The sequence below is a fragment of the Melanerpes formicivorus genome, unplaced genomic scaffold (assembly GCF_026170545.1).
Source record: "Melanerpes formicivorus ecotype bairdi unplaced genomic scaffold, bMelFor1.0.p_v2 SCAF_10, whole genome shotgun sequence".
Lineage (NCBI taxonomy): Eukaryota > Metazoa > Chordata > Aves > Piciformes > Picidae > Melanerpes > Melanerpes formicivorus.
Genome location: NW_027142362.1, coordinates 18,696,922 through 18,709,845, shown reverse-complemented (window position 1 = coordinate 18,709,845; position 12,924 = coordinate 18,696,922). Strand labels below are relative to the sequence as shown.

Genomic DNA, 12,924 nt, shown 5'->3' with positions numbered 1-12,924 from the left:
TTTAAAAATACATGACTTACAGTTACTTAGCTACTCGGTTTTGGTTTCTTTGCCTGTAAACTGCAGATAGTGCTTGGGGTTTTGAGGCTATATAAGCATGAACTTGATGATGTGAAGTACTACAAAAAAAGTCAGCATGGTAACATCAAGGAAAACACAAAAAATATCCATGGTAGAGGGTAGAGTTGCCTGTGTTTTGACAGATCTTAGCATTTCCAACTTTGCATGAATGAATTTTTCTTTCATTCTTTTCTACTAAATTCCTCACAGTTTTGCAAACATTACAACTCTGCCTATAGTCAGTCACAGAAGTTACTTGGTAAAGTGTAATTTTACTAGTTGATTGTAAGTTAAAGAGGGAATTGACCAGAAAAATTGCTTATAGCTTGCCAGCATATCACCTTGTATGATATTCCTGCTTGTTCTCAAAATTTAGCCCAGACTTTATTGTGGCTATGTTTGGATTGGAGATCTCCCAAAGTAACTTATATGTCAGAGCAAATGGGCTTGATAAATCACTTGATAGCATCCTTCTTCTGCGCCATTTCTTTCAGCTCAGCAGAGAAGCCATATCTATGTTGTGTCAAGGGGGATTGGGGTAGTCAAAATGCCATCTTTCAGATAAAATATATCGTGTGTTCCAATTGCTTTGTAACTTTATGACATTCTTTTTCGTCCTTGTTTTACAATCTAACTTGTTCCTTTCTACTGCCATCAGAGCTGTGTTTCTGAATAGTCTATGGATGCATCTGTTCTTTATTAGGAGTGACCATCATTAGAGAGTTGACTAAGTAGCATTTGTATTAGGACAATAGGAACTGCTTAAAGAGATTGGAATATGGTGCAGGCAAAACTTAGTAGCAAGGTGCCCTTTGCATTGGCATCTTTGGGATACTAATAATCTTTGTCCATTGTTTTCACTTTATCCAGAAATTAAAACTGTTATTAGCTGAAAATTTTGTTCTGACATAGATGAGGACTGTACTTAATGCTCTAATACAGGGTTTCCACAAGGACTTCATCTGGCAGAAATTACTTGCTGTATTCAATTGCCACTGGCTTCAAGGGGCAAAAACAAGTAGTATTTTTCTTTGGCCATGCAAAAAAATTACTCTTCTTTGAATACATGAATGAATTGTAGGTAGTTAGCTCTTATGAGTATGCAAATTTAAAGGCTTATAGAAAGGTGTTAGAAGAATTGTTCTATATAATTTTTAATTATATAACTTTTGCTTATTTAAAAAACTCATCTGTGAATACTCTCTCTTTTCATGGTCGTTCCTGAGAACCAGGCAGTTTATATTGACACTTGAATTGGTAATGAGTTTTTGAATTTTTTTAATGATCAGTCTTGATGATCCCTTTATTTCAAGAGAACTGAACATATTTGACTAAGACCAAAAAGAGGGAGAACTTCGATGTAACTAACCAACAGGGCACACTGCAGCATACCTACTAACTCGGTGTTTTGGCTGCCAGCTTTGATGTAGGCTCTTGTAAAAGAAAAGTATTTTAATTTATTTTTAGATTTTGTTTTAATTTAAAGAATGAGGTCCATACATACATGCAGTCATTTAAAAGTATACTTCATAAAATGACTCTATAGAATTTGTTTCCTTTTATCTGAAGAATCCTGGAGGTTTAGTGTCAGAGTGACACAAGGAGCCTACCTGATGCTGACAAGTCACTGCCATCTCAAGTGATATTAAATAAGTTTTAATGCAGATAATTACACAAAGAGGAAATGTGTATGATGGAAGAAATTGACATTACAACTGCTGATACTTCTTCAAAAGAAGTACAAAGAAATGCTACGTAATTGTGTGAGACAGAACTGAACAAAGATAATTCCAGGGTGTGTACAGACATCTGTGAGTGAACACTTATAATAGTTTTAAATTAGACTAGAAGATAAGCTACAGAAATGGCAGCTGGGTGAGAAGTGTGTAGCTCATGCAGGAGTCTGTTTTGCAGAATGTACTTGCATTCTATAAAATTAAGAACATCTTTTGAGGCATATTAATGCAATTCCAAATAGCTCCTGCCATATGAAACTGTGTAGGGTCCAATACACTATGAACTGCTCAGTGCTCAACAAGACAGGGTTCTGTAATTGGTAAATGTTTGTTACTTGTTTTACTGAATGCTAGGGGCCTAAATCCTAAATGATGAATTTTGTAGATGCAAACAGTATATGTAAAAGCAGATAGTCCACTCCAGTCACCAGTATTCACTGGATATGGTTTCAGAAACTGAACGGATCAGTAACTCATGAACTAAGGAAATGTATTTCTTTTGGGGGGTTATATATAGTTTCCAGAGTTTTGTGATCGTATTCCACTATGGACAACTTAAGAAGAGCTTTATTCCACTCCTTCATACACTGAAAGGATTTAATCATTTGCCTCCTGTAGCATCTATGAGAGCACAGAAGATAAATTAATATATTCTTAAATGCAAAAGATTTTACTGAAGGAGACTATAGGTACAATAGGAAGAAAAATATATCTTAAAATGTCTTCTAAATAGAAACCCATTATTTTTCCTTCCCTGATATAAGAATATCCACGAAATCTTTAAAAATCACAATCCAATGCATTTAACTTTGCAGTATTACTATTGCACAAAATGTAAGTAACAAGGACTACAGTTGCACAGTTGCTGGGGCTTGTTTCATTTTGGTTTGGTCTGCATAAGTGAAAGAGCTTTGGCAGCCTGTGTGAAAATGTTCAATTCGTAGTTCTAGCTACCTGAAGACACAGAATTGGGGCACTGAGGCTTCTCTTATCTCCCATCTTGAAGGACTTGCCTCTAGGTGAGAACTGGTATAATCAGGACGGCTGCAGCCTTGTGGTTGCTATCTCAGCCAATGTCTCAGCTCCTGGGCCTCTCTGAAAATTTCAGTTTTGCTCTAAGGACAGTTAGATTTCCATTCACCTGGAGAAATGACTGGAAACAGTTGGTCTGAGTTACCGTACAGGAAGGTAGCTCCTACCCTTGATTTTTATTTGTTGATAATTTTCTGGGGTTTGTGAAAGTACCATGAACTCTCTGAGGCCTGGCTCAAGGTTTTAAATGTTAAGTAGTCTGTAGTCTTGAACATGACAGCCTGAAAGGCTTGTGTAAGAGAGTAGAATGTTGCTTCAAAATGACCTCCAAAGTATTCCTGGGATGAGGTGTCTGATATGGTAGGTCTGGGAGAGCAGCTAAGTAAAGATGGCCAGCATATATGTGCCAAACTTGCTGCATTTACCAGTGGTGCTGTTTGACTCTTCCCAGTATCAACCATCTGGGGGTCTGCAAAAATGGTGCTACTTGTTTCATGTTCATATCTACTGGGATATTTTCTTTGTTCTAGATCACACTAAGTAGAAGGAAAGTAGCATTGTGGTCAGTGACTCGAATGGTAGAGAGGGCCACATCTGAGAGCTGATTCCCCTTAGGAAACTACACTCATTGCAGAGATTCTTGCCCATGTATTTACTGCAAGTTAAAGGAATTGTTCCTGTGCTGATAGGACAGAGCCTGTAGCTGGAGGAGAATGTTCTTTGAGTGTAAAAGGGAGAAAAAAGCATAGTGCTTACAGTGGTGGTGTCTGCCATGTTTGTGACAATGTCACTGTGAAAACTATCTAAAATGTTGCTTTGTGGTAGGCCTCACAGGTGAAGTAAAAATACAGTACTAAGAATTTCTGACAGTTTGTAAGAAATGTTTGCAATCTGTTTCAAGAACTATAGGGACTTGCTTGGATTTATGCAATTTTGCACATTCAGCTGCATTCTGTCAATGTAACTCTTGCTCCACAAGACTATTTTGCAATCCTTTGGGATTTGCTCAGTCAGTTGTGTAACTAACAGTCATTGAAACAAAGCTGGTGCATGGTTTTCCTATAAAGACTCATGCTGGAAGTGCACTTACATATAGTTCTGAACTAATTTGACTTGTAATGATTGAAATACAAATGTGGGGCAGATATTTAGCCTGCTCCCTGGCCTTATGTTCCATGGTAACATTTGTCACTTAAGAACACAATGGGTATTTAATGAAGATTCTTCAGTTCATTTCCCCTAGTCTAAGACACTGTTTATTTGTGAGGACAAAAGAAGTGTTAGAGATCAGAGGGACCTGCAGTGAGGTTATACAAGAATGAAGAAGTGGTGTAAGACCATCATCTTTACAGCTGAGTTTTGTTTTCTGTTTCCCCAGATTTGTTCAGTATTTAATCTCACATTAGAGAAAATCCAATCAGCACTCTGTGCCAGCAGTCACATATGATGTCAGCAACTAGTAAATATTTCTGTGTAAGAGAGCCATGCCTAAAAGATGACTGTTTGGTCCACTATCAAATAAGTGTTAATCTAAGGCTAGGAATATATTTGAAACAAGGAGTTGCATATGATCAGATGTCCAGAGTATTAGATATTAGGGGGAAATTGTTGCTTCAATATCAATGAAAACCAAAATTACTTGGAGCACTTTCTGTAAATGTGTGCTGATTGTCATTAACAGCTCTTCTGTCCTAGGCGAGGACACTCTTTTGCATCATCATTTTGTTTGGTTAAATTCCTGTAGCTTGTATTTACAGTCCTTGTGTGTGTTACTTTCACCTTGGTCAATGGCATACAAAGATCACAGAACTCCTTCAAGCCAGAGACGCTTACAGATTTAATATGAACCATTACTAAAGTTTCTAAAAGAATGAACTCCTTTCTGAATACACTCAAATCTATTATTCAGCATTGGTAGGTTCTCTGCAAGTGCCCAAATGTTACATATAATCTTCCACCTTAATTGCCAGCTTTGTGTAGTGACAGAGTAAAAAAGAAGCAGAGCGACAGGATGAAACACAGTGGGATCCAAGCCTGTTATGCATTTTTCTTTCTGATTTTACACAATATGTCAGGCAGGAGGCTTAGAGTTTGAAATTTTAACTTTTTTTTTTCCCACATGAATTCCAATCCATCATAAAATGAATACATTCCAAAACACACTACAGCTGTAATGCTGGCTTTGGAGGAGGATAGAAGAAAGTAAAAAAATGCATATGTATGGATACAGATACCCACTTGAGCAAGGATCATACACTTAGACCATTTACACAGACATACTGTCATCAGACCAGTGTCAGTCACCTGATTTTGACACAAAAAGTAAATGAAACACAATTGTGCAGAGCAGAAGTCCTCGGGATTAGTTGTGAGCTTTGCCAGTGAGACATGTGTTTATTCATATAAACTTCTGAGGAAGAGTTTCCTTGAAGGTTTAAGAAAATTGCTCTCAAAAATATCCTCCTTTGGTATTTTGCAGACTAATGTATTCTGCCAGAGAGGGGACTTTTTACTTATCTTTCTGTACATCAAAGTATGTTTTTCCCTTGAAATATGGGAAGTTGACAACTGTACAACAGCAGCAGGGATCTGGGTTCACGGAGTAAGCAGAGTTTCGTTATGCTTCTTTATTTTTATGGGCAACTGTGAGAAATAGCTTATGGTGTATAAAATATCTGAGTCTCTTTTTGTACTTGAAGACGTTATCTCCATTTGAAGCTGGCTAGTGAAGGTCAGTCAGGCTAACTGCTTGCAAAAGAATATCCTGTCTCTGTTGGTAGATACTCGTTTCAAAGTTCATTGCATCCAGAAAGCTATTTTTGTAAATACCAGCCATCATGGCAAATTACATATTGTTAGTGGGAGGGGGAAAGGGAATGGCATATGAATGCTTTTCATTAAAAAAATAAGATTGTTGTTGCAAAGAGCATTGCATAGCAACAATGAAAACTCCAAGAAGCTAATTTGCTTTAAGATTTGTTGATGATCAGGAATGTCAAATTGCAGTGCTGAAGTGATAAATTCTGTGATAACTGTAAAACTGAAACTTTCACTCACTGATAGCCATGGCAGTGATATATTGTGGTATTTTCATGACATTTCCTTTGCTTTACTTTGAAGTCTATCTGGTGAAGCCAGGAAGTCTTTCTGTATTAGCAACACTGAAGTTAGGGTTGTTTCTTCTTCTCTTTAGTTCTTTATTTGTGAAATAAGAATGGGAAGCTGACTGTTTAGGATAGTGCTAGTAGTGGCAAATGGTTGCATTTTACTCCAGTCCAGCACATTTATAAATTAAGACCACTGAAAAAGAGGATTTTACATTAAGTCAGATTTTGGAAGAAATCAGTATCTGCTTTGTGCTCCACTTACTCAAAATAAAGAAATCTGTGCCTTTCAGTGGTATATGAGGTTTAGGCTTTTATTATGTAGTGTCTACTCAAATCCACATAAACTGATGGTCCAGTCCCTGAAATATTTCCAAATGAGAACAATCCAAATTAATAAAACCTCATCTTGTGAAGAAAATTAATGGTATATGTTAGACTTGTTGACTTAGTGTCTCAAGAGATTGTGTTCATTTCAGATGAAGTGATGAGTTTTCTGCGCAAGACTTCTAGGATACAGCTCATAGGAAAGGCATTCAAATATATATTGCATGAGGGAGTTAGCACTGGCTGAAAGAAAGACAAAGATCTCATAGCTCCCTGGTTTTACCTTAAATAGTTTTCAAACAATGTTCTGAATAGCAAAATCATTGGCTTCCTGCTTTAAAAGTAAAACCAATTGCAATGATGTAGGAATGTGTTGCATACTTTCTATATTTAAAGCACTGGTTATAAGTATCTGTTTGGATATGCTGGTACATTTTTTACTCAGCTTTTCCAGACACAGTTACTGGTGTGAAAAGGAAGGCTTCGTAAAAATTCACATCTCATTTTATAGTAAGTAAAGATTCCTGATTAATTTAAATCTAATATTGGCAACATTTTTCCTAGTTCCACCAGACTGCAGTTAGTAACAGTAAACCAACAGGTTCAAAGCAGAATGCTTTGGTTTCACTGCAACTACCAATGTAATTATGAAGAAGATGCAAAAAAGCCTACCTCTAAGCTCTTGTTTTAAAAGGTTATCTAAAAATATCTGCATAAACCAGCTAAAAGCCCTTACCAGATGGTAATCAGTAATTATTATGGAAACATCTGATTGGAAAAACCCACTCATCTCATATTTAAAAAAAAAAAAAAAAAAAAGGTAGAAAAATACAAGCACTAATATTTCCATCACTGTTTCATGTATCAGGGGAAAGTAGGCCCTCAGTCAGCGAATACAGCTAAGTCTGTTTTGTGCTGTGGCAAATCCCATTGTGAAGAGGCTGTGAGTAATCAGAAGTGACAGCATAAGCACTTTCTGTTCAAAGTGATTTTACAGAAAGTATTATTTCCTGAGAAGAGTACACATATGGCTCCCATAATGCTGAAAGAGCACTGATGTATCCATTTATTAGCACTAGTGTTGGGAGAGGAAGTTTTGCAAATGGTGTTCAGATTTAAGACCTTTTTCCCAATCTGTATAGCATCCTTAAAATTGTAGGAGCTGGCCAGATAGGCAAGGGTGGGATGAGGGAATGTGAGGATAGTTCATGATGGATGAAGACTCTGCCAGAAGCTGGACATGCTGTTGAGTGGTCACTCAAGATGTCAAACAGCCTTGGTGAAAGAACAGATGTTCTAATGACAGCTATAATTTCCAACTCAAAGGGTAAGGGAGATCTTTAGAAAAACCTGGAGAGAGGGTTTTACGTAGTCGTGCAAAAGACTGCACAAGATACTGTTTGTGCATTTTGACATAGATACTTCAGATCTCTGTTCATCTTACTCTGTCCCTCTTCTTGTCCTGAGTTGTGGTCCCTGTAATAATGCTTACCTCTTTGACACATGCAGCTGCCCTGTTCCACCCATCCTCTCTGAGCCAACCAGTGGTGACTGGGCTGGAATGAAAATCTGATAAAGCTGGCTCTTACAAAATACGAATGTAAGGGATTCATTTGCCCCCTGTAATAGCTACTTACATAACTGAAAGGTTTTATTTTTGTTTTGGTTGTTCTCCTTATTGTTGACCCTGGCTCTACAGTTTGAGGCTAGAGACCTAATGCCTAGCATGAGGAGTGGGAAGGGTTCCAATGCTCACTTGCAAAACTTGGTGATTCAAAACTAAAAGGCCAAGTGTAATTACAAAAAAATCCTGACGATGTTTATGTCAAACCTGATAGCTATATATTTGGGGTTGGCTATGTATTTATGGGTTTATGCACCACCAAAACAATTAATAGTTTGAAAACTGTTGGCTTTGGAAGTTAGCTCTGAATTTGCAAATAAGGTATCTATATATTTTTCTGAATTGCTGTAATGTACTGCCTCCCTGAGATGTTCCACAACATGAATTCTTTAATGAACAGTCAGCTGAACAATTCCAATTCCAAAATTTCATTACAGGCTTTAATCACAAATGAAATGTTTCAAATACTTGTGCTGCTTCCAGTAACCTCTTTCTTTTCTCATAAAATTCCCCCCAAGGAGAGTGAGGCTTAAATACAAAGGGGTCTGAGTACAGCACCAGTTATCTACTAAAGTGGAGACAATATTGTTTGTATTCAAGCATGAATTCCAATGACATTTACCAGAGTTAATTTTATCTTTATTTGGTATTATGAATTTTGCCTCATTCTGTTCACTCTGTTGCTTGCTTTAAAATGCCTTTTAAATTTCACTGGCACTGGACCATCATTGGTGATTGACGCCACATGCCCGTCTAGCATAAAAACATCTTTATTACTTCAGAAAGTATATATTTAACAGCTTGGAGATATTTGCATCTGGCTTGAAATTATGGCAAGTAATACTCATATTGAGAGAGCTGTTCATTTGGCTTTAATGAGCATAAGCTACAGCTTGCAGTCAAGGAACTACTTGAACTTAATAGCATAGCAAATGAATTGTTGTACTGCTCAAATCTGTTCTGTCTGGGTAGTTTGATGTTCACTGGTTAATATGAGTGTGGGAAAAATTTTAACCATAAAAACTAAAAGGGGGCTTCCATAGTGTTCTTGATTGTTTTTTTTTTTCAGTTTCCATCAGCTTCAGTTTTAAAACAGCAGTGTGTTGGTACATTCCAGCCACAAAATTTAAGCAATACATGTTGAAACATTTATTGATGAGGTATAAGAAGAGCATTATGCAATTAAAGTCTGCATGCAAAGAAGGGGGATCCTCCCTCCTCTAATATACAAAGCATTACAATTTTCATTCCTCTCTTACAGTGGCTGCTGTGTGTCTGAAATAAAATAGTTTAATGATGAAATATATGTCAAAAGAATTTAGTCAGTGGTCACTTTGCTAACGTTGGTGTCCTTTTTTCTCTACAGGTATTTCTGTAACAAAGAAGACTCATACATGTAAGTAATATTTTTTGATTTGGCCTTCCCTTATAAATGGAACTCACATTAGGCTGTGCTGTGGTGCTCAGACTATTAGGTGTCTGTGTAGCCTGAGAAGGCTCTGTTTAAAAATTCTGGTGGATTTTCTGCTTTGCAGTATTTACAGACCTTACCTAAAATGTCATCTGAATGAATATACAGTGCATATGTGTGTGCATTTCAATATGTATTAAATCAGAGGGCAAAGTTGTGAAGAAAGGCAGAATTCCTTGTTCTAGGAAGTATACCTTACAGCTAGCTGATCAGTAACATACTCTGTAAACAGGAGTAAGAAGAATGTTGTGTTTTGGGGGGGGGAGGGGGATTGTCTGTTATGTATGCAATATGATTAAAATTATTTAATTGAAAGTCTTGTGTCCCTTCCTATGCATTAATCTGTAAGGTAAATCATTCTGTGCTTGTGCTTAAGGAGCTCTTGATGAAAATTTGGAGATTATTGTTTTTTGCTCTCAACCATATAAACAAAAAATCCTCATAAATGACAACCTTGGAAATGGATGTGGATGCCTGCATTTACTTATGTACACATTTATTCCGAATCATCTTCAAAGACATCATTTGGGATCAACTCTCATCTACTCTGCAGTGAGTTAAAAGCACAATTCCAAGTGTTGTAATTTGTAGCTAGGAGATATGTTGAGATTCTTCAGATACTGTGAAGGTTTGGAAATCTAGTAATGCAGGAATTGTACTTGCCCAGGATCTGACACTGCAGTAGACTAAATAAAGCCGAGCCTATTAGTCTCGTGAAGGCCTTCTAGCAAAGCAGTCTTAGGCTGCACAAAATTTACAAAGATAGATGCACTTTGACAGGGTTATGCATTCAAAATGTGTTCATTGCACCTTCTAGGGTTAAAGTGGTATTATAATATCTTACGTTAATTTCATTCTTACTTTATTCCTGGTTTTAAAATATTAATATAATAAACACTCTGACTTGAGATTATGAATCCTTACCATATAGAGTTACAAAACACATCTGCTTGATTTAAGAATTTCAGGTGTGAAGCTGGTATGTATAAGTTTGGACACACATGTTAAGTGTCACAGAGTTTTAGAGGCTCATGGTACTCCTCTGCTTAGGTGGCCTTGCTGCTTAATCCCACTCTTAGGGTCAGATTCCTTTGGCTGAATGCATATATGGGAGCTACAGATAGGCAGCTGAGGGCAGAATTTGACCCTTACATTTCTGGTGAATATTTGAGCTCATGATGACTGAGATTGACAGTACAGGAGACTGAAGTCCTCTGTATATCCGCAGGCCAGGCATTATACAGACAGCTTCCTTGCACAGCCTTGCCCATGAGCTCAACCCTGGCCTGGAGCGACCACCCTCTCTAGAGGTGGTAAGTAATTCAGTATTTATGCTAGCTCAGTCTTGGACCTCTCTTGTATAGAGGCTAATGACTGCACGTGGTGGTTTGTAACGCTCCACCTGGAAATCAGCTGAAGTCACCCTATATATTTTGTATACAGCAGTGCCATGTGGAGTCACGTCTCCAGTTCCAATATTCAATACATTTTGTAGGGAAGATTAAAGAGTAACCACAGACTAAAAGAGCATAGGAAATACGCTCTTAAACCTTGCCAGACTGATAAAGTGCTCTCGTCATGTGTATCTCAGGCCTAAAATGGAAAAAAGATATATTCATCAGTGGTGTTAGATGATTAGCTACTCTTCACCGTATATGGCCTTTAATCTAGTTGAGACAGAAATTAGAGTCCTGGCATCATCTGTGTTGAGAATTCTGTTTGTGCTGTTCTAAGGGAACTGTCAAAGAGTAGCTCCTCCATTTGTTAATCAGTTGTCATGCAGTTACTGAAGCATGAACAAAAAAGTTCCCTGAATAATGGGAAGATAAGCTTGCCCATTAAGAAAGGATTAAAATAGAAGGAGCAATACGTTATAATTGGCAAGATGAAAATGCAGGCTACATTTGCTAGCAAATATGTATGAGGTTTCATTCAGTTTTGGTTGAAGGTCTTTCAGAATTCATTTCTGTTATGACAAATTCTCATAGAGCAGGAATTAATGTAAATGTTCATCTTTGGCATTTTGGCATTGTGCACAATAAGTTTGTGGGGTTTTTTTCCTTATTGCCTAGAATTTTTTTATTACTGACTAGCAAAAGTAGACATCAAAATTCACAGTTTCAGAATGACTTGGAAAAAATACTTTTAAATAAATGTGTAAATGCAAAAATTACAACTCAAGTCTGAGTTGCCAACAACTACAAATGACAAGGGTAGAGGTTTTGTGTATCAAGACATCTAGAGTTTGCTGCTTGTTCTGTGTCGGTACACAGAACAGATCCAAACTAAGTTATATAGAGTGGGAGTTCTGCAAAAACATTTCACAAAACCATTCTCACAAGCATGTGCACAGTGTCCACATGGCTGGTTTGGAATGATGTCTTCATCTTCCAAGTTCACTGTGTGTAGCACATGACAATGTCAACTGACTGTAAAGAAGCACTCGTTTCTAGTGATATTTTGACTTAATTAGTTGAATGTAATGCCAGCAAGGTTGATACATTATGCATTGAAACATCAGATTCATCCTCTTTAGACTTCATCCTAATTAGTCATTTTAATTGTGCAGGTTTTGAAATCAGTCATGATCAGTCTCTGCTATTTGGTTGTTCTTGGTGTTATTTAAGATTTTGGGTACATTTTACCACCTTCTTGGCATTAGTCTGTGACGGAAGTGTTCTGTCAGCTGAAATTGAGCTGCCCTGCTGATGAGAGGTGCTTCGGTCATTTCTGAATCAAACAGTAGTTCAGTATTCAGACATGTGCAATATTATGCGGAAAAAGCACAGATCTTTCATTATGTAACTAGCAAAATAAAACCTGAAAGACATTCACTCTTCTTGATACAACCAATATTATCCAACTATTCTGGTTCATTAGCTGCTTGCCTACAAGCTCTCTGTATCAGGGTGTGAGCTTTACAAATCCTGCTGGTTTTAAACAAGGATTTTAATACTTTTCCAAGCAACACTAAGGGAATAAATTTTGTCCACCCCAAAATGCAGTTTTGCCTTCTGTCTGTTTGTAGAACTATTCTCTCTTGGACTCATATGGCAATTTGTTAGGCTAACCATCACCTTGTATAACCTTTAGTCTAAGTCAAATGGTAGAGGCCAAGTCCTTTCTCATCTTCCATACAAAGTGGGACTTCTGGTGTTTTAGTTCTTTTTTAACTGGAGAAAAAAAGGTATGGCTGACACTTAGGTTCTTTTCTGATCATTTACTTTGCAGTGATATTTGTAATACAGTCCTCTTCCCGTCCCACTTCATGCTCTGAATAGAAAAGTACTCAGTGAATGGTAACTGGTGCACAGCTTCAGCGTTTTTGCAAATTCAGAGAGACATCATTGTATCAGTGATCATAAAGATCTGAAATTCAGGGAACTAAAGGTTGCAGAGGACTCACCATGTAGATCCCAGTGACGTGGGTTTATGCTCAGTCCTGAAGTCTGTTGTATATGATTTCTGGCATCTTATATCTAAATCTTGCCATACTTCATGGAGTGAGTTTGATGGCTCTACCAGACCACTTGTGACTCAGAACTATCACACAAATAAATCACATTATTG

The 12,924-nt window shown here is 37.3% G+C and overlaps 1 protein-coding gene across 2 annotated transcripts in view; it reads left to right on the top strand.

Annotated features, from left to right (window-relative positions):
- Positions 1 to 12,924, top strand: part of RORA (RAR related orphan receptor A) — a 368,219-nt gene that overhangs the window by 243,648 nt on the left and 111,647 nt on the right. For both annotated transcript variants that reach the window (XM_068144028.1, XM_068144026.1), the window contains exon 2: positions 9,250 to 9,279. In XM_068144028.1, the coding sequence (XP_068000129.1) occupies positions 9,250 to 9,279 (30 nt within the window). The remainder of the gene's footprint in view (positions 1 to 9,249; positions 9,280 to 12,924) is intronic.